Source organism: Cajanus cajan, chromosome 6 (genome assembly GCF_000230855.2).
Source record: "Cajanus cajan strain Asha chromosome 6, NIPB_CcT2T_4, whole genome shotgun sequence".
In the NCBI taxonomy this organism is placed as follows: Eukaryota; Viridiplantae; Streptophyta; class Magnoliopsida; order Fabales; family Fabaceae; genus Cajanus; species Cajanus cajan.
The window spans coordinates 52,101,243-52,122,011 of NC_138522.1; the positions used below are offsets into that span (position 1 = coordinate 52,101,243).

General features: G+C 31.9%; 2 protein-coding genes across 9 annotated transcripts; both read left to right on the forward strand.

Moving 5' to 3' along the window:
* Positions 1-2,182: 2,182 nt before the first annotated feature.
* LOC109809591 (uncharacterized) lies at positions 2,183-5,905 on the forward strand. 7 transcript variants are annotated; one of them, XM_020372932.3, is made up of 4 exons: positions 2,183-2,391; positions 3,525-4,588; positions 5,396-5,432; positions 5,578-5,905. In XM_020372932.3, exons 2-3 carry the CDS (start codon positions 3,723-3,725, stop codon positions 5,430-5,432), a joined length of 903 nt encoding a protein of 300 aa, XP_020228521.1. In that variant the 5' UTR covers positions 2,183-2,391; positions 3,525-3,722; the 3' UTR covers positions 5,578-5,905. The 7 variants fall into 7 exon arrangements, with proteins under 7 accessions (XP_020228521.1, XP_029129384.1, XP_020228524.1 ...); XM_029273551.2 differs by having other exon boundaries at positions 2,184-2,453; positions 3,525-3,595; positions 3,678-4,588; positions 5,396-5,905; XM_020372935.3 differs by having other exon boundaries at positions 2,184-2,453; positions 3,525-3,552; positions 3,678-4,588; positions 5,396-5,905.
* Positions 5,906-11,866: 5,961 nt separating this feature from the next.
* Positions 11,867-20,174, forward strand: LOC109807966 (flocculation protein). Of its 2 annotated transcripts, none has more exons than XM_020370725.3 (13): positions 11,867-12,330; positions 12,730-12,794; positions 13,344-13,420; positions 14,168-14,283; positions 14,357-14,493; positions 14,680-14,853; positions 16,435-16,690; positions 16,813-16,892; positions 17,011-17,035; positions 17,361-17,433; positions 17,990-18,075; positions 19,108-19,207; positions 19,585-20,174. In XM_020370725.3, the coding sequence occupies exons 1-13, from the start codon at positions 12,069-12,071 to the stop codon at positions 19,937-19,939; spliced, it is 1,806 nt and encodes a 601-aa protein (XP_020226314.1). In that variant the 5' UTR covers positions 11,867-12,068; the 3' UTR covers positions 19,940-20,174. The 2 variants fall into 2 exon arrangements, with proteins under 2 accessions (XP_020226314.1, XP_020226315.1); XM_020370726.3 differs by having other exon boundaries at positions 11,868-12,330; positions 14,363-14,493.
* The last annotated feature ends 595 nt before the right edge of the window (positions 20,175-20,769 follow it).

A 20,769-nucleotide genomic window follows, 5' to 3' on the forward strand; every position in this document is an offset into this window, starting at 1 on the left:
CCCGCGCTCGGCGTAGGGAAGGCAGAGACCTCCCCAAGGTCTTGCGCCCAACGCAATTATAATTGCGCCCAGCGCCCCCTTGGCAGAGACTCCCAAGGAGCCTCCACGCCCAGCGCGACAGGGTCGCGCCTGGCGCAGCCCCAGGAAACCCCAACCATGTTACCTACTGGTATCGCGCCCCACATAGTCCAAGTCGCGCTCGGTGTGGGCCATGCAGAGGCTCACATTCTCAAGCTCACCCGGCGCACACATCTTTGCGCCCAACGGACTTACCTAAATGGAGCCCCTAGGTGGTCACGCGCCCGGCGCGAAGAATGGCGCTCAGCGCGAAACTCAGCAGCAACCCTCAAACTTTCCAAAACTTCATCAAATCCTGCAAAATCAACTAGAAACCAACATGCAATCCATCCAAAAGTCCCCATTTTCATCAAACATCAAGAAAAACACCTCATTTTCAGCATGCAACCTCAAATCAAAGAAAAACCCAAATTTCTTCAAAAACCCCGAAAACCCCAAAACTCCATTTTTCACCACAACAACTCAGCAATCAACATAAACTCAGTCACACCATGAGTTTAGGAACTCATTTTCAACCCAAACAGCTAAAGACCTAACTTCCCTTACCTCGGTACAAGAATTCTGAGCTCCGGGACGAAGAAGACAATGAAGAAGGAGAAGAAAAGGGGATGAATGAGAAGCTTGAGAAATCTTCGTACGGCTCCGGAAGAAACAACCACCTACTCAGCACCTATGAATCAATTCAGCCACCACAAGAGGGAAAGAAGTCAACAAGAGATAGTGAGGAGAAGAGAGAGTCTGCGTGAGTGAGAGTGAAAAGGGGAAAGAAAAGGAAAAAGGGGGTCTCATAATTACTAATCATCATTCACCTATTTTTAATTTAATAAAATTATTAATAAAATAATAGAAATAAATTATATATATAACCATAAGTAAAAATTAAGAATCATAAATTTCAAAAAATAAATAAAGAGAAGCATAAACTTTTGAAGAGAGAAATGAAAATATTTGGAGAAAGTAATAAAAAAATATAATTTATATATAATTTTAGTAAAATAATTAAAATAAATAAAAATAAAATTATTTATGTTGATGGTAGAATTTAAATTTAATTATTTTATAATAAATTTTTGCATTGGTTAAATAATAAATTATATTAAATAATTTATAAAAATAAGTTAAAAACATATTATGTATTATTCATAAGAGATTTTATAGATTTATCCCAATACTTTCATAATTAGTTATATAATAAGATAAATATAAATAATTATTTATAAGTTATTTCAAACACGATTTAAGATGATGACATTATCCTTTACTCATAACATTATTACTGGAAAAAATAATATAGTGCACTTTTTTTTTTGTCCCTAGAGTCTCTAGGGCCGATAGTAGTGACTAATCTTCTCGCTATGTTGGAGGCACCTCAAAAGGTAGGATAACTGACCCTAAGATTTAACGCGACTGCATACACAAGACAGGATTTGAGCCCCTAACCTTGCTTAAAGGTGGATCAATCCCTACCACTGAACCACACACTTGGAGTTAATATAGTGCACTTATGTCAAAAGATAATCTTGTTTCAATTTTTTCTTCGTTGAATGAACATTTTCATGATTGTTAAAAAAAGAATTAAAAATAAAATAAATATAAATTAATTTGTAAACACTCATATTATATATATATATATATAATATTATTAATGTAAAGTATTTTGTTAAGTTTTTTTCAATGATTAATATTGGTTTAATCATTACGCATATAAATAATTAAGTAATCTATAATATTAATCTAAAAATTAATATAAAAAAATACTATATTTTGGTCTTCACAATCTTTTAAATACTTTTATCTTTTCACTATTTCACTATTATAAAGTTAACAGTATGCTTTTCTTATTATATATATATATAATTTTTTTTTTACACAGCAAGGCATATAATGCCTCTTTTTCATTTGTACTAATTGTTTATTTGGATATTCCTTCAAAGAAGATACCGTTTGAATTTAGGTTTGTCCATTTCTTATCTATTACTAAAGTTTTAAGTGTATAAATAATTTTTTTTATGATGGACATTTAATTTCATTTGTACACTTCAAACTATAAAAAGAAAGGAGAAATAGAGAGAAAGAAACGGAGACATATTTGCAAAATCCTAAAAAAAATACCAAAATGGTCAACAAAACGTTAAATTAAGCCAAGCCTTTAACTATTCTTTCTCTTTCCGAAACGTGTCTGTAGGTGTTGGAATTTGAAGAGGGAAGAAATCCATACGACCAAACCAAACCTTATACTTGTCTAACTCAAATCCACATTCCCTACCAAGATCCAACACACTCTCTGTCCCTTTCACTCAACTCCTCTATCAGGTCACCTTCTCAATCTCACTTTTCTCTCCTCTTCAATTAATCTTTACCCACCTTTCTCAGGGGTAACAATTCACTTTTTCTTTTCCCTCTAATTTTTCAAATAATTTTCCGCTTTTTTTCTTTTCATTTTAATAATATCCTACTTCTGTGATATACCGGCAGCGATTGTTGTTTCGGATTGGTCAACTTGGTTGATGTACAATCGTAATGAATTTTTTTTTTTTTTTTTGGGTCTGCTGAGTTATTCCTGGCTTGTTAATTAGGGGATGTTGTGATGATCTGATTATTTTATTTTATATACCTACTTTGTAATTAAATATCGACTAATCTATTAGTGTGAACATGGTGGGTGCTCTTGTTGATGTTTTTTTTTTTTTTTTTTTTTTTAATTTCAGAAATGGTGATAATAAGTTATGATTGCTTGTATCAAAAATGCAAATCCTTGGTAGAGTGATCTTAAAAATAGTGTGGTTGTTTGGTTTAAATGAGGGGAAGGGAAGGAAGTAGCAGTGGGCTTTTTCTATGGCCCACAGGGAGAGGAAAGGGAAACAAAGACAGCCTGGTGCTATAAAGCTCCTGCCGTGGCAGAGTCTAGGGAAGGGTCGGACTCATTATGAGTCTATAGTAGGCTGCCTTACCTTGCATTTTGCAAGAGGTTGATTGAATGACTCAAACCTTTGACCTGTAAGTCACATGGAAGCAACTCTGACCCTTGCACTAAGGAAGGAGATGAAAGGGGAAATAAAATAATTTATTGTTATACACTCACAGTAGACAAATAAAATCATTAAAACTCAAGTATTCAAACTAAGGACAATTTTAGTTTTACAGTCTGTAAAATTTTAAGCCGTGTTTGGATTCTCTGTTGTGAATGTTGGACATGGATCAGTGGACTTAGTATTTTCTTTGCCCTTCAAATCCTCCTGTGTTTTGAGGGAGGGCAAAAATGGGTGAGAAGGGATTTTGGCTACCTTATTTTCTTTCGCCTACCCTCCATTCTCCTATGAACTAACATAGTGTTATAAATTAAATTGTTACTGGGTTTATATTTTTCCTGCATTTAAATTGTGTTTACTGTGTACCAGTGTGTTGTTGGTTTTGAGCTAAATTTGAGTTTTGTCTTCTTTTTTTAGGGTTTGATCTGAAATCCAGGGTTTCTATGTAAGTTACCAAGTTTTCATCAATATAATCAGACTAAAGAATAGTAAGGAGCATGCCATAGACTTATACAAACACACTGCTGATTATTTATTGACTTGATGTGAGTGGCCTGTGCTTTGTTTCAGACTTTGTGATAGTGTAGTCCAAGTGTTCAACATAGAGTAAGCAGTATGGAGGATATCCTATTTGATACCAGTTGGGAAGATGTAATCTGCCCTATATGCTTGGAAGTTCCTCACAATAGTGTGCTCCTTCAGTGCTCATCTTATCATAAGGGGTGTCGTCCTTTTGTATGTGATACTAGTAAATTGCACTCAAATTGTTTGGATCGTTTTAAAAACACAAGTGGCATGCCATCTTCTTCGATGTATGATGCAACTTCCCACACATCTAATACAAATTCCATGGTAAATAGTGAGCCAGTGGCATCTGATTGTCAATACAAGCTGAGTTGTCCTTTGTGTAGAGGTGATGTTTTTGGGTGGATAATTATTGATAAAGTTCGTGTGCATCTTGATGAGAAGAGACGTTGTTGTGATGAGGAGCAATGTGCATTTATGGGAAGTTACTCTGAGCTACAAAAACATGCTCAAGTGGAACACCCTCATGCTTGTCCATCAAAAATTGATCCTGCCCGGCTGCTTGATTGGGAAAATTTTCAGCAGTCATCTGAGGTCATCGATGTTTTGAGCACCATTCATTCAGAAATTCCAAGGGGAGTGGTTTTGGGAGATTATGTGATTGAATATGGGGATGATGATAGTGGAGATGAGTTTGAGGACTTCCCTGGAGATGAAGGTAATTGGTGGACGTCCTGTATTTTGTATCACGCCTTCCATAACTTTAGAAGTTCCAGAAACCGAAGAAGAAGGACAAGAGCCAGTGGTCCAAGTAGGGGCCGTCTAAGTTTTGATACTTCAAATTCTGATGAAGGTTCTGTAGCATCTGTAGAGTACGCTGAGTATAGGTTAGATGAGACCGATGATGAGTTTGTTAGTACAATTGGCTCCCAAAGGGGTGGAAGTGGTTTTCGCAGGTGGGTAGTAGTACTTTTCCATCTGTTTTTCAGTTTTGGCATTTCTATGTTTGTACTTTTATTGATATTCTGGTGAGTTTTTAAGGGCTAAAACTGAATTTACATCAATTTTAGTTCTCAAACATCCCAAGCTAGTGACGTTTTTCTTTGCCTTATCAGATTACTATGATGTGTCATGTGTCTATCAGTCTGACTATCTAGAATCATATTCTTTATATTTGGACTTTTTTTTTATATGTTAATTATCTAATTTTAACATCACGAGAGGATATGCCTTTAACTGCCTAGAATTACATTAGCATTACTGCAAAGTGCAAAGGATATCACATACCTCTAAGGCATACTAGTGTGGAAAAGAAAATATGAACTCAATCATTTATTAATTATTAGCAATCTGATATTTGTTGTCAGTTGTTATGGCTGTGTTACTGTTGTGCATTTTATAATACCCATTTTTGGTAATTCAATAGTTATGTACTTTTTATTGCATTTTTAGACAATGGTGGGCCTTTTTACTTTGTCTTTTCTTTTAGATGTTGATCTTAGAAGCTAGCCGTCTAGAATGGCTAATTTCTTATAGCCCTTAAGGATGAGATTTCAACAGTTTCCAGATTTAGGGTTTAGGGTGATTGCACAGTGTATAATTTCCTGATTTCGATGTGATTTGACAATTAGTATTGTGATTTGAGAATGACTGTGTCTGAATAGACTTACCAGGGGAGTTTAGTATGTTATTTGATTTTTTTTAATTGTAAAAGTAATATCATTATATTTCAATACTTTTAGCTGTTCTATTTGTATTTGCAGATCGCGAAGACGTCATTCTCGCTCAAATGAAAACTAGGTATGTTATGTCCACAAACAACTTCCATTGACCTTTCTTTATTGCACGAAGTTTGTTATGAGGTAGTGATGGTGGGTACTGGTATTTTGAGTTCTTTTGTTTCATTCTCTTTATGTACTTGTTAATTTTCTAAGTCTGCTAGCAGTATTTGAACTAACGGAAGCTGAATGAGAAGAAGGGCTTCCATAGCTTCACTCAAACATGGAAGCCAGTGTGGTCTTGATGTAGCTGGTGTGATAACTCGCAAAGGTTACATTTAGAACAGTTCAATGTGGATTATACTGAAAAAGTTCCCGGTATGCTTACTATTAAAGATCATTTAATATGCTAGCCAAAGTGATTCCGCTAGCATCATGCTCTGCTTAATTGTAGGACGATGAATTTCTACTTTTGCTTGTACATATATATCTGCTTAGTTGTTTGTGCTTTGTGATGAGCTGGAATGATTCTAAAGTAGGGATGTTATCATGTCACTAGCAATTTGCAAATACTTAGTTTTTTTTTTGCCTCCCTCATTTATGATCGACGTAAGTTAGAGTTCACGTGGATGAGATTTTAAAATAAATAAATAAATAAGATGCATATTTTTTGAAAAAACATTTTTAAAAAGTTAAAACTACTTTATGTTTAAACATAGATTCCAATATATAAAATATAAACAGTTATTTTGCATTAGAGTATTTTTAAAAACTTTTTTTTACTATAAAACTTAGATATTTTTTAACTTTATATTTAATTTAGTTTTTATTTATCATAATTATTTAAAAATTTATTTTAATATTTTAAAAATAAATTAAAAATAAAGAATAATAGTTTTTTTTTATCTATAATATAAGTTATTTATCATAAATATAAGACATAAAATATAATTTATATATCTAAAATATCTATTTATTCAAAATTTATATTTAATTTATATATTCAAATATAATATATATATATATATATATATATATATAATTTATTTTAAACTTTAGTTATATATAATAAAAACTTAGCTTATGTATTGCATATATTTAAATACTAGATACATATTAAATTTGGGAAGTGACTTTTTTTTAATCTAGATATTCTTTTCTTATTTAGTCTTAAATTTACATATAAAGAATATTCTATCAAATTTTATGAATTATAAACAAATTATTAACTCCAAAAGTTAAATTACAAAAATTTAAAGATTCAATTGCAGCTTTTTTTTAGTGTAGGACTTGATTAAAAATTATAAAAAAAATTACGGAACAAGTGATGTATTAATCTTAAGATATATGTTGAAATTCATTAAGTCCTTATTAAGATATAAATATTAAATATTTTGTCAATTTATTTATATTATTTATCAATCATTTTTAATTTTTTTTTACAATGTACGTTTTATTTATTTATAAAAATATTAGCTAAATGCTGAATTGTGTAATGTATTTATTTATCTACTTGTATAAATATTATTTTAACAATATTAAATGTTATATCAATATTTATTTCCACGTATAATTTACTTATATATATATATATATGTTATGTCAATGTATAATAAAATTTTCTTATATTTTTATCAATATTTACTTTAAAAAAGTGAAATCTTATATTTTTCATCATTTATCGAAAGAAATTTGAATTAAGTGACTTTATTTTAATAATTAAAAAAATAAATTAAATAAAATCAATCCCAAAAATATGATGAGTGGAATTGAATTCAGATTCTTTAAAAAAATGTTTGAAGTTTTAGTGTTGTGAATAAAAAAGTGGTTGATAGAGATGATCCTAATGAATATGGTCAATGATATATATATATATATTTTAATGAAAACTAATCTATACTTATTATAAATAGGGTATATTTTAAGAACTACTTTTTTAGTTTTTAATTTTTAATGAACCTTTATGTCTCTTGAATATAAAAATAAAAAAAATTCTTATATTTTTGATAATTTTTAATATTTATTTGTGTATAATTATTATAAACACGAAATATCTCGATTTTTTTAGTTATTAAAAAAATCAATAAATTTATAAATATTTTATATCTATAATATAACAATTTAAAAAAAATTAAAAATTATAATTACGTATAGAGTAAATATAGAATAAATCATACACACCCTCATATTATAACGTCATTTGATCATAAGATATTATGTATTATTACTTTATTGAGTTTTACAATAATCAGATTAAAATTCATTTTAAAATATTTTTAATTAGTAAATACAATGAAAATTTTAAACTTTTCTTACAGAAAATGCTTGTTCAACTCTAAAATGTAATATTTTAAATATTAGATCGACGGGCTAGACTGATCTAATCGGTCTCATTCACTAAAAAAAAAATTATAATATTTCAAAGTTGATAAAAAAAATGGTGTAAAAAATTAGTATTGTTATTATTTTCTGCTGAAAAATATTTTAAAATATCTATACGAAAATATTTAATCGTTTATATTAATTTAGAATATAAAATATTTTTTAATTATTTATAATACTTTTCACTCTTTTCTTATAAAGCATATAACTTAATTATTTTTATTTATTTATAAAAATTATATATATATTTTTTATAATTCTATATTATATTAATTTGACATTTTTTTTATTTTTGATGTAATATTGTTATTGTTAATGAATATTATTATATTTTATTAAAATTTAAACTTAAATATTGGGTAATTTTTAGTTCGGACTTTTAGTCTCATATGTGTTCATTTAATGTTGAGATTTTAAAAGATGAGGTTTTATTTTAATTTTAGTATTATAAAAGTATAAATATTATATTTATTTAATATTTTTTATATATTATTTAATTATTATTATTATTATTTTATTAATACCAATTTAACTTATAACACCTCACATTTTTGCAATTAGATTAATAATATGTATTTTATCATTAAATTTTAAGGATTGATGTATAAGAGCATTTTAAGGTTGGAATTGTATATTATATATTTGTTTTTAGTAAATTATATGGGGTTATATTTTAATATAATGTTTTATTGTTATTATAATTATTGTTACTATTATTATAAGGTTAGGGAAAGATATAGGCAAACAAAGTTAGATAACTAACTAAGGATGGGTTAGAAAGATAGGTTTAAAGGAAGGATGAGTTAGGTTTAAATTTAAAATGAGAGATGTGTCAATTTTCTAATTTTCTGCTCACATTCTCATTTTTCTTTTATGAAGAACCAGGAGGAGATCATTTAGGAAGCCCACGTTCTTCATTTGTTGATAAAGATAAAGGAGGAGTGAGAATTCTCACTCTACGACGTGATGTAATTGATGGGTAATGAGGTTGAGTCTGACCTCTGTATGTTGTATGAAGGAGAAAATCTCAATTGTTTTATGTTCTTGTTGATTGTCTTCCACGTGATTCTATTACTCCTGAGCTATTATAAATTGTGTTTATATATAACTAATTTTGTGCATTGAGCTCCTTTTGGTATGAATTGGGTTGTTGTGAGTTTATGCAGAAATCCTAAGGTCATGCATGAATGGTTATTATGTGAGTAATTAATAAAGTTATGTAATTGTATGAAACTTGTGTCTTATGGATGTATTGTATGAACAAATTATAGTGTTTTACTAATTGAACTATTTCATGCGAGTTTTGGTTCGCAAATCGCATGTTTTGAAATTTTGCAAGTCTGGGTGTTCTGATATAGTGCTAGGTGCCTTTTGCGTCTCGCTGGGTGCTGGGTTGCATGAGAGCAGGGTTCACTCCCTATTCTGTCTGCTTGGGGTGTGGGACATGCCTCGTTGGGTGTTATTGAGGTTGCGAGTCTTTGTGATACTCACATTAGGTGTGGGTTAAGACTCGTCGAGCGTGGGGCTCAAAGGGAGTCCCTACTGTTACATCGTTGGGCGTGACATGGGTCATGCTGGTGTGAGTGATCCCAAGAGTTATGAGTGCTCTTTGAATGAGTTGCATCGAGTATGAATGGATTTCATCGGACGTTGACTATATATGGAATTTGTTTAAGTACATGAGCTGACGATATTGTTGAGTAATTTGAATGTTAATGAGTGTGAATTGTGAGATAAATATGTATGTTTGAGAAATTATTTGAATGAGATACTTGATTCTTGTTGGCAAATTGTACATATGGTAAAACATATGTATTGTTGATAACAATTGTGAGCATGACAAGTCGTATGTGTGGCAAATCGTTGAATGACAAATCATTGAGTACGTGTGTATATATATAGTGATTTCATGATAAGAAAGAGTTTGTATGACGTGCATGATATGCATACAAATCGAAAAATTGTTTCATATGCATTGTGCTTATATTGAGATTGACACCATATGCATGCAAATCAAGAGTCTGCGTCCATTGCATCCTATATTCGCATGTGACTAAGTGACTTACGATTGTTGTGATGTTAATAAGTGACTGTGTTGGTAGTGATGATTGAATGATTGTGATAATTAATTGTCATTATCATGCTATTGTATAAATAATGTATGGAGTGTGTTTGACTATCTATTTCTTATTTCATGCAATGAGCTAGAGTGAGGAGTTTTCTCACTCCCATTGTTTTTATGTCTTGGTTATACGCATGTTGTTGCAGGTAATGTTCTTTAGGATCTTGATGATGTTGATGATGATGCATAATCTTTGTCTTGAAAATGTTTTGTTAGGATGTGTGACATTGAAGCTTAAATTAGGATTATTCTTATTTAATTTCTAACTACAAAATTTATGCTTAGTGTTATATTTTCGCATTAGTATGTTGTTTTGCAACTTGTTATCTAAGACTCTTTACCCTATATTATTGGTTTCACTTTGACTATTTATGCATGAGTTTGAAGTATCTTTATTTTTATTTTTTATCAAGTGAGTTTAGAACACCTTTATATATGCATTAGGAAGATTTAAATGTTTTAAATTTATCTGCATATGCGAGTAGAGGGTATCACACAACTACAATTTAACTATTGAATCTTGAATTAATATCTTGATTGATTCGGTGTTAAAAACATTACTAAAATGTAAATATTAAAAACATAATTAAGCTAACCTAGTAAAATTGGTCTAATAATGAATAATTTTCACAAAATTTTAGAATTTAACTAATTTTATATTTAAATTAGAAAATTAATTTGGATTGACATAAATAATAAGGGGTTCGTGTTGTTTAATCAAAGTGTCTAAAATTTGAATATTGCCCTTTATCAATGCAGAAAATTCAAATTAAAAAAAAATACCCCACCTATTATTCCTGTGTTTAATAAAGAATACTCATTAGTAATAAAAAAATCAATTTGGAAAAGAAAAGGCTACAAAGAAGATAACTAAATGCAGAATAACTGTTAAGATAATCTATTTCAACTAGTTGACCACTACGCATGAATCATCGTAAAATTCATGGTAGCTATTGAGTTCGATAAAAATATAAAAAACTAAATGGCCAGAGTAAAAAAACTACTGGTGCATCTTTATACAAACTTGATTTATATATATTTTAACACTAACAATATCTTTCAACTAATAATTAAGAGGCTGATTCACTTTAAAGAATTCACTTAAAATGAATTTTGTCTCATTGAATAAAATATATACGTTAGGAAATCAAAGTCCTGTCGAATAATACCAATTTTGGTGAATGTTTTTAATTAACTTCATTTATATTGTCATGCGTTTGAAGACCGTAACTCACAAGTCAATCTTATAAGCAACTATAAAAATAAGGAGTCAAAAACCAAAAAACAAACTCTACACGAAGAGAAGACAACGATAGGATTATGCCTGTCAAGAACCAATTATCTACCGTTTCTATAGTACGCTATTCTTTTTGTCTACAATTATAAATATTTACTTAAAAGAAACATTTTGAAATTGATAGGCATATACTTTGGTGTCAGAAATATTTTAATCATCAGTATATATATTATTTTTCAAACAATATTCCTTGAACATTTTCAATGTGATAAAACTATCTTTGTGAGTAGATTTTTTTTTTGGGTGTAAACTCTTATATTATAAATTAACATGTGCAACTTGTTATCTGTCATTTTTCAGATGTACATTTTACTAATTGCCCTCTCAATTAATTAAAAAGATTTAATGAATTATGTTAAAAGTTTCAGTAGTTAAAAATAACTGCCATAACAAGTAAATTAACTTATACAATTTGTTTTAGCTTAATAATAATTGAATATAGATGTTGTATAAGCATGGTACCCAACTGAGAATAGTTTAGTTTCTTTGGCAAGAACACTTATAGTTTCATAAAAATAATCTTTATCATAAAAAATTTTGATTTCATAAAAATAAACATTTACCTTATTAAGATACCTTTGGATTTTAGCCTACAAAGGAAAAAATTTAAAGAGCCAGCAGGAACATATGCTTTTTATAATTAAATCGCAGAGGCAGCGTTTTTCCTGGCCCACACACTGACGATAAAAAAAAATATTAAAAGCAGAAAATGGAAAAAAGAAAAGAAAGAAAAAAGGCATTAAACCAAACCGAAGATAACCGCTACAAGAATGAAAATCTGCGTGTGTTTCCGCGAAGAGAGGTTTTGGAAGAAGAGCAGAGAAGATTAGTGAAGTGAAGTGGTGCTGCGTGCGGAACTGAAAATTCGAAGCTCCGAACGGAAACGAAAGCACTTTCCGCGTGTTCGCTCTGTTCCGATGGCTTCCAGATCCGGCGGCAAAATTATCCGAACGCGCCGAACCGCCGCCGCGAGGAGTCGCACGCCCTACGACCGACCTCCGCCGCCGCCGGAGCCTCCGAGCCCTAACTGGCTCTCGCGTTTCGTTGTCTCTCCGACGCGTTTCATTGCTTCTGGCGCGGGGAAGCTCCTCTATTCTGTTTTGGATCTCGATTCTTCACCTACTTCTTCTTCCTCCGTTACTTCTTCGCCTTCCTCTTCCGCTAACGGTTCCGATGCTGGTAATGACTGTTATTTTGTCGCCTTTTTACTGCTGTACTTGCATTGCTAGGGTTTCTGTCCTTTTTGGTTTTAATTTCGTTAGTATAGGGATTTTGTTTTATTTTGACTGTGTGGAGTGGAGTGAGTGAGTGGCAGAGATTGTGTACGCTGACTTTGGTTGCAGGTGATTCAGGTTTGGTAGATCTAGAAGTTGAGGTAGGTGGTGCCTTGTAATTATGACTGTTTTGAAGTGCTTAATTGGATTTGAAAATTTGACGAAGTTGCGCGAGTGTGTTAGGTGTTTTATATATAGCTTAGTGTGGGTTGTGGTCGTGCTATGTTGAAAAAACAAAGTATGTATGTCTTTTGCTGCTGTGCTGTCCCCTACTGAAAGGTGTGCTTGCTGTGTAACTTTGCAGAGGAAGGTGGTACTTTCGATATGGATAATGATAATCCTTTGGAAGGTGATGTTGCGTTGAGCAAGGTAGTTGACTCTCTGTTATGTTGTCCTGTGCTTGAGATTTAGGTCTTGTTTTGTTTATTCTAGAAATTTGTTATTTTAAATATATTTTTTTTTTGTGGTTTCTGATGCATATATGTATATATAAAATAGGAATTATGAATGTTTGCTTTCCCTTTTTTTTTTTTTTTGGGAAATTGAAGTGCTTTTACTTATTATTCGTGCATGGTGACATATTATGTTGCATAGACATGGCACTCTTCTTCATATTTCCTCTTTAGCCACCTTGTTTTTCCCACTGACTTATGTTCATTTGGTGATTTTTGAAGACTTAACTCCTTCAAGTCTGTCTCATCTGGAAAAAAAATGATTGATAATCTGGAGAATTAAATTATTATTTGACAGTACTATAGATTATGTTTCCATTTGGTTAGAGGCAGTCTTAGTTGATGGTTTCTTGTCGTCATGAATCCCCTGGTTTCATCTAATATAGTATTGCACTACTGCTCATTTGATATTGACATTTGTGATGAAAGGGTAGGACATCACAACTGATAATTTTTTTCTGTTAAGGGGCTCCCGCCATCTGATGGGAATAACAAAAACAAGCATATCATCGAGCAGCTACTTAGGAAGGAGTCATTCTCAAGGTACTTGAAGAATTTATATTAATATAAGTTTAACACGTGGATATTTCTTTTTATTGTTTATTACTTTTTTCACCCTCGTGTTAGCATATAAAAAACATTATATCTATGCATTATCTATTTTTTTCCTCATAGGGTTGACTTTAAAATTAGCAGTAATATTAGCCTCTAATATAATTCTATTACATATTTAACTACATGTGTTCCATCCAGAATCCCTGATGCTATTAATCACTTTTTGAATTTATAGCAAAGTTTGACTTAAAAATTTCCTCCACTTATATACAATCTTGGTGATTTTAACTGAAATAAATTTTGGAGTTTTCAAAAAATAAGCATTAGCGGGTGCAGTGCAAAGTTATAACCAATTCAATCAATGATGGATTTGCTCCTCTATAGTATTAGTGAGGAATACATTTTAGAGGGTGCAGTATAAAGTTATAACTGATTCAATCAATGGTTGAGATTGTGATAAAATAAATGCACATGTATAACAAAATATAAAGTTGTTAAAATCTCAACTTTTTTTTTTTTTTTCATTCATGAGATATATGACACTTTGTCTTATAAAGTACATCCGTTTTGTTAGAAGAGCCAAATATATCAATGATCTGTACTAAAATTTGCAGACCTTGAGCTTTACATATGTATTGTATTAACTATTGAGAGTGGAGCTGCATTTATGGATGCATAAACTGTTTCCTCTACTTGTTCGGAGTAATATTCTAACAGAGCTTAACATTTGATCAGGGAAGAATGTGATAGGTTGATTAACATAATAAGATCTAGAGTTGTAGATCCTTCAAATGATGATGATGATGGGGATAAGAGACCTATGTATATGCTCAACAGGACTCTTGGAAGTGGTATACTCTACATAGAAAACTCATTTTTAACAGATTACTGTTACCTGGCCATGGATTTTTAATTATTTCTTAGATACAGATTCTCCTGATCTCCATAGTACTGCTATTATGGAGGCAAAGAAATGGCTGCAGGAAAAGAAGTCAGAATTAGATACAAATTCAGACATAGGTTATGGAAGTCCTAGTTTGAATTTGGTAGCATTACCACAGGTTAATGATGCTCTCTCTCTCTCTCTCTCTCTCTTTCTCTCTCTCTGTGTGTGTCTGTGGAAAAATAAATATTGATATTTGTACATGCTATCTCCTTCCCCTTTTCTCTTCATATAATGTATATCATAGTTATATGATTTTGCATTAATTGTTTGTTTTTTACCTGTATTCCTGGTTGATATGCAGGCTCCCAAAGATGAGGGCTCACCGGTGGATGTGGCCAAGTCATATATGCGCTCACGTCCTCCATGGGCATCACCCTCCATAGACCATACTAGACCTCGGACACCATCTGGAATTCAGCTCTTCAAAGAAGAAACACCATATCTATTTGGCAACAATTCTACGTCGTCCTCCAAGGTAGTGTTATTTTATGGAAATCACATATATATCTTATTATTATAATAATAATTATTTATTTATTTTTTATTAACTAATTTTGTCTTCAAACTGGGTTTTGTACCAATGTTATATGCTTTACTGGATATTTTATTTAGACAATTGAATCCTACATTTTTAGCAGACATTGCTGGCATGGGGTTTCGTTGAACCAGAAAAATTATTATTACTAAAATTCATGATCTGAAAATTTTGAAAACTAATAGAGATACAGAGTATAAGACAATTGAGCAAGAAATAGATAAAAGTGTCTTTTTTTTTTTTTTTTTTTTAATTTTCAGGATAATTACGCTTCATTTTGTTTGGCTATCTCTAGAAAATGTGAAAACTGAACTAAAAAAGAAAATTATGTTTGAAGGAGTATTAGGTGTGTAAATTGAGTTGAAAAGGTAAAAAAATTTAGGGTTAATTTCACTATAGTTATTTTGCAATATAATTTCCTGGTATATTTTTTAGGTATGGCAAGGGGATAGATTTTATGGGCCCCATCTCTCTTGGAAGTCCTAATTTCACCTTTCTCACGCCCATCCTCTAATTTTGATTCCCCCTGCACATGCATGCTCTTGCTTGTGCTTGGTATTCCTTCTTATAAGTTGCAGCTTTAGTATAGTTAGGTTGTTGAATGAATCTAAGTTGATGCCGCAAAGCTATAGATATTTCTTAGAAAAGGTAGTAAATGGCCCTTGATATTGGTATTCATCTTGCATTAGCAAGATTTCTTTTTTCGGAGTTTTTTTTCTTCTTTTTCTTCTTTTTGTGTTTGGAAAATAGGTTGGCATGGGAGGAAGAGATCAGTAGGTTAGGAAAAGAAGATGATGGAAATGCCAAATTGATGCTTAAAATGTTTGCTTGTATGATAAAAAGTTCCACAACTAGTTAGATAAGGGATAGGGAAGGGTTCCTCGGAAGGTTGAGAGCTAAAAAGGTTTCCTATATATTAGCATTAAATTGCTAAAATTAGCTGGCAATTGTTCTGTGAAACGGAAAAAGGTGACCTAAAATCCAGTATGTGATAGTTAATCAATGATATGGGGCTTGTGGTGTACCTCATGTAATTAGTCCAATCCATCAGCCTGCCTCAAAGTAGATGAAGCATTGCAAGTTCTTGATGAGTACTATTGCGAAAAAAAAAAGAGTTGTATATCAAGCTACTGAGTACTGAATGAGATCCTAATAGTGCATGTAGAAATTAAAAAAGAAAATATTTTTGAATTTCACGCAATTCTTCAACTTTGGAAAACAACCTTAGTATAACATTTGTTCTAAAAAATCTGTGATTGATACCTAGTAAAAGGCAGAGGGTTTTTGTTTTCTTTTACAACAGTTAGCTGCCTTGACTATTATGGTAATACAAATGTTGTACCTTGGTAGAATTATGTGATGTACCTTGGTAGAATTTCTCATGTTATGGAATATCATTTGTTAAGGAATTTGCATGAATTACTTCAATCAGTCATAGCTGGGTTGTCATTTAGGTTGAATGAGTTATTGTATTCAAATGCTGTTAATGGATTTTTTATTTGGGCTGATTCTGCAATGCAGTTGAAAAGGGATTCTTCTGCTACTGGTTCATGGAGTATTCAGGATGAAATACGAAGAGTAAGATCCAGGGCAACAGAGGATTTGCTTAGGACACTTCCCTCCTCAAAAATTGATTGGTCTGCATTTGCTGTGGAGAATAAAAATAATGTAAACTCTTCAGCTATTGAAACTATTGGAGAGAGAGTACATAATTCTACAAATTTAGTAGATGCATCTGCGAACTTGGCCGGAGGATTAGGTTCTCAGGTCTCTCCAGGTATGATTCTGCTGCTGTAGGAAGCCTGTTGATTTTCTTGTAATAAATTGTTTTAATGGTAAAACATTTTTTTTTCCTAGAACCTCTTGGTGATTTATTCTTTTAACTTCATTTCCCTTCAGATTTGGAGAGTAAGTTGGATGGGTTCCAACCTGAATCTGTGCTGTCAGATCCAGTTAATATTAATTTTGAACAGAATCAGGTGCTCATTTGAACTGGAGTTTATATAACAACCCCCCTTTCTTGTAATACATTTGAGATTTGTTAATGATCAACCCTATTTTATGTCTAACACGATTCTTTTTTCTTCCTTTTCTAAGGGATCTGATGTTCAGCAGACCAAAGGTAATATCACTGCTGACTATGACAATATACCTAATATGTTAGTCAAATATGTTTTAAAAACAAAACCATTTATTAATTATCAATGCTTTTGCATTTGAGATATTCAGGAGAATTATAATTGGGCAAGTTCACTAATTGTTATTATTTTAGAGCTGAGAAATATGACTTAACTAGTTACATCGTGTATAAATCCATTTTTTGTTGTGTTGGTTTGACCTGACTAGCAGATAAAGTTGTTTTTCACGTATTTTACAATAGTCTTATATTATTCCCTCCATCTCTCGGTAGAAGTTTTACTTTGCTTATGAAAATCCATGCCACATAGGTACACAAGATGATGACAACAGAGAAAGAACTACTTCAGGACTAAGAGATGGGTCCTTGAATGATATCCACAGGTTAGAGTATATCATGTTTTCATTTCTTTTCAATAAAGTTGTGCAGGTTTATTTTGTCAGATTAACTGTTTTCTCATTTACTTTCTGATATTAGCTTTTTTTTTTTTTCCCTTTCCGCCCCATCTTTATCATATACAATGCATTTAAGGTCCTTAATACTCTTAAATTTGATCCGTTTTTTCTGACATTTTCCTTTGGCTGATATTTGGAATTTTTAACTTTCCTGTATCACAAAAAATTCCTTTTGTTCTACACTGTGGAATTGATGACTCTCCGGACTAAAGGTCTTTGAAGTTCCCAGTTTTTTATTATTGTCATTGACATTGGACATTTGGACTTGATTATGGGTGACAAACAGAAAATATCTACTACTCTAGACACCATGATGTGCAAGACTGACAATAACTGTTTCAAATTATGTTTTGAGTTGAATCTTGGCAATGTCTTATGATTTACCAAGAGTCCCAAGTGCCAAGATCTTGTCTGGCTTTTTGAATGAATCCTGTCCCTGCATATTATTTGTCTTCTAATTTTAACATTTTTCTTAATGTAATAGGGATGGCAGTCTGGTTAGAGTCAATGGCACCAATGACAGAAATGGGTCAGGTCATCAGCCTGACTCAGTTGAAGAAACTAGAGAAGGTATAACTCAGTCCCTTTGGCTGGCTTATGATTAGATAACATACTTGGTGGCTGCAATGTACTATTTGCAACTTGTATAGTCACTCTTCTTAAGAATGATATGTGAGATGCTATAGTGTTTAGCAGTGCACCATGGGCCATTTCACAATGCTAAGTGTTAGTTTTGCAACCTTGAAATCAGCACTATCTTCGCATAGCAATAGTATCTGCTAGTGAAGCTAAGAGAAAATTGTGCAATTCATGTGGCTTTGTGTTTGATCTGGCTAAAAATTGAGTAAACACAACCCCATAACCCCCATAAACTAGGGCTCTATCTGACTATTGGAGGCCTTTGACATTCCTCAATGCATTTGGATTGCTGATGGAGGCTCCTTGACCTCCATAAGTATTTCACTCAATGTTTTGTTGCAATGTGCAATGCATGCAGAGAAATTTCAGCCTTTTTTGTTTCTATACTTCGGGAATTCACGACTTATGTTTGGTCAAACAGAAAAATCTCCAAAATAGTGTACGATGCCTTGATTGTATGTTTTTATGCTGAGTTCCTAGTAACACTTACTATACACACACATATTATGCACCACATTTCAAAATAGATGTGTTTTCATATTTGCTGTGGATATTGCTGCAAGTGCAATATATGATTTTAAAAATTATATATGTAGTATAAACTTCCTGGAGTTTTGGTACTAGTTCTTTGTGTTCATTTTCTCTCTATTAGAAATTACACATAATTAAACTTTTATTCACTTATTATAATTTAGTTCAAGTCTGAGTTTTTGCTTTAGGTAGGTATTATCCATCACATTTTGCAAGCAGCATGATTGGATCCAATTTTAATGTTTCTTGGTTAAATATTATACATGACGTGTTTACATAGATACAGGACATTGTATGTATTGGTAGATTTATGGTGTTTTCTCCTTGTTTGGTTATGATAAATTTCTCCCTTGTGCTTTAGAGTTTAAATATTTTCTCTGTATTTTCAATGTTAGTTTTCATCTTGTATGCTGGTCCTTCCTTTGAATGCAGCTATAAATTCTAGATTACAAGATAGTAACCACTTAGTAATCAAAGAGAAGACTGGAGCGGAAGATGCATTGGCAAATGGGTTCCCCGCTTCCGGCCCCAGGTAAATTTATGGTTCACTGACTTGCCTTTGATGTTGAACGTTCTCAATGTAGAACCGATTTATAAATAACCTCGGTGCCTTTTACTTTTTGTTAATCGGTGAGTGTAAAATTGTGGATTAAATTTTACATTTATTGTCATCAAAGTACTATGGTCATCACTCATTCCCTAAAAAGCCATGATTCTCTGTTGGTAACCTTACTTCCTCAATTGCCAAATTTGGAATGAATAATTTTTAATTGACTTGAAATATGTGGGAAAATCAACTGACCTTTTTGCCCACCTGTCTGGGAATGTAATACTGGCCTTGGTTTCTTTCCACTCTAGTTACCAAACTATTAAATTTAAATTAATTCTTCCATTTTTCCTGTTTGCTAGTATCTACGCAGGGCAGGTAATTGAAGAGAACACAAAAACATTGACCAATACAAATGATTCAAGTCAGGAAAGGACAGGTGAGGGTGTTGTTGAGCATGAGGCTTCTAAGACGTTGCGTGAATCAACGGAGGTGCCGGATGTTGTTGCAGACGATTCTGTTGGTTTGAAACAAGATGACGGTGTCCCCTCTGGCTCTCAGAACAGTTCCAGTGTGTATGAGGTTCAACCAGATAGTTCTCAGGCGGGTGCAGAGTCAGGCTTGCCAGCCACACCAACTAGCATTGCTAAGCAAAAGGGAAAAAGAATCACAACCCGATACAACAGAAGGGGCAGGAACAAGGGTGGGGTCAAATGATGCCCGTTGTATTTTGTATGTTAAATTGTAAGTTACTGTTAGCTTAGAAAGCAAAGTAGTAGGGGTTCTGCAGGCCATTTGTTGTGAGATTAATAATATTCACGTCAACTTAGACAGGTTTATTTTTCTTTCATCTGGGCTTTCTTGGGGTGATTACGTTCGGGAAAATTAGGCTCAGGAATTTGAATGTATTTTATGTATAAATGATTAAATTAGCGACATGATTTGTTTTTTCTTTTTCTGTCTTGGTCAACTAGTTTACATGGATTTATGGGACATGTACGAACTCGCGCAGCCTGAATGGTAACACTGGTTCTTACACTCAGGCAGCCTCAATGAATCTCCTTCAGTGAATCATAATGTTTTGCGACATTACAGTGCTCGAATTCTTGAGTTTGATGAAAGGTTTTTGTACGCATTGTTTGGCTTGACTGAAGGTAAGAGAAAAGCTGAAAAGGTGGATAAAAAGAAAATAAGAGAATTATATATTCTTCTACGTACTTTGCAGAAAACAGCTAAATAGGAGAGAGAAAAAATAAAATATAATTTATTTTCTTTCTTATGAGAATAAAACTGGAGAAATCACTTGTTTATTTTTTAAAATTTACTTGCACTTTTTTTTACTCCAAGTTCTCATTTTCTAACTTTTTTGTATTGTTAAATTTCCTTATTTTTTATATCGCCAAACTTTCTTTTTATACATTTTTTATTCTAATTTTAGTATTAAATCTTATATTTATAATATATATATATATATATATATATATATAAGATTTAAATATGTTTTTAGTTCCTATAAAATTGATAATTTTGATTTTAGTCCTTCTAAA

What these genes read in the sequence shown, in the direction of transcription:
- LOC109809591 (XM_020372932.3), top strand. Translation starts at nt 3,723, where the DNA reads ATGGAGGATATCCTATTTGATACCAGTTGGGAAGATGTAATCTGCCCT. An exon ending in GGTGGAAGTGGTTTTCGCAG is followed by an intron (nt 4,589 to 5,395) that starts GTGGGTAGTAGT and finishes TTGTATTTGCAG; the next exon opens with ATCGCGAAGACGTCATTCTC.
- LOC109807966 (XM_020370725.3), top strand. Translation starts at nt 12,069, where the DNA reads ATGGCTTCCAGATCCGGCGGCAAAATTATCCGAACGCGCCGAACCGCC. An exon ending in CGCTAACGGTTCCGATGCTG is followed by an intron (nt 12,331 to 12,729) that starts GTAATGACTGTT and finishes GTAACTTTGCAG; the next exon opens with AGGAAGGTGGTACTTTCGAT. An exon ending in CAACAGGACTCTTGGAAGTG is followed by an intron (nt 14,284 to 14,356) that starts GTATACTCTACA and finishes ATTATTTCTTAG; the next exon opens with ATACAGATTCTCCTGATCTC.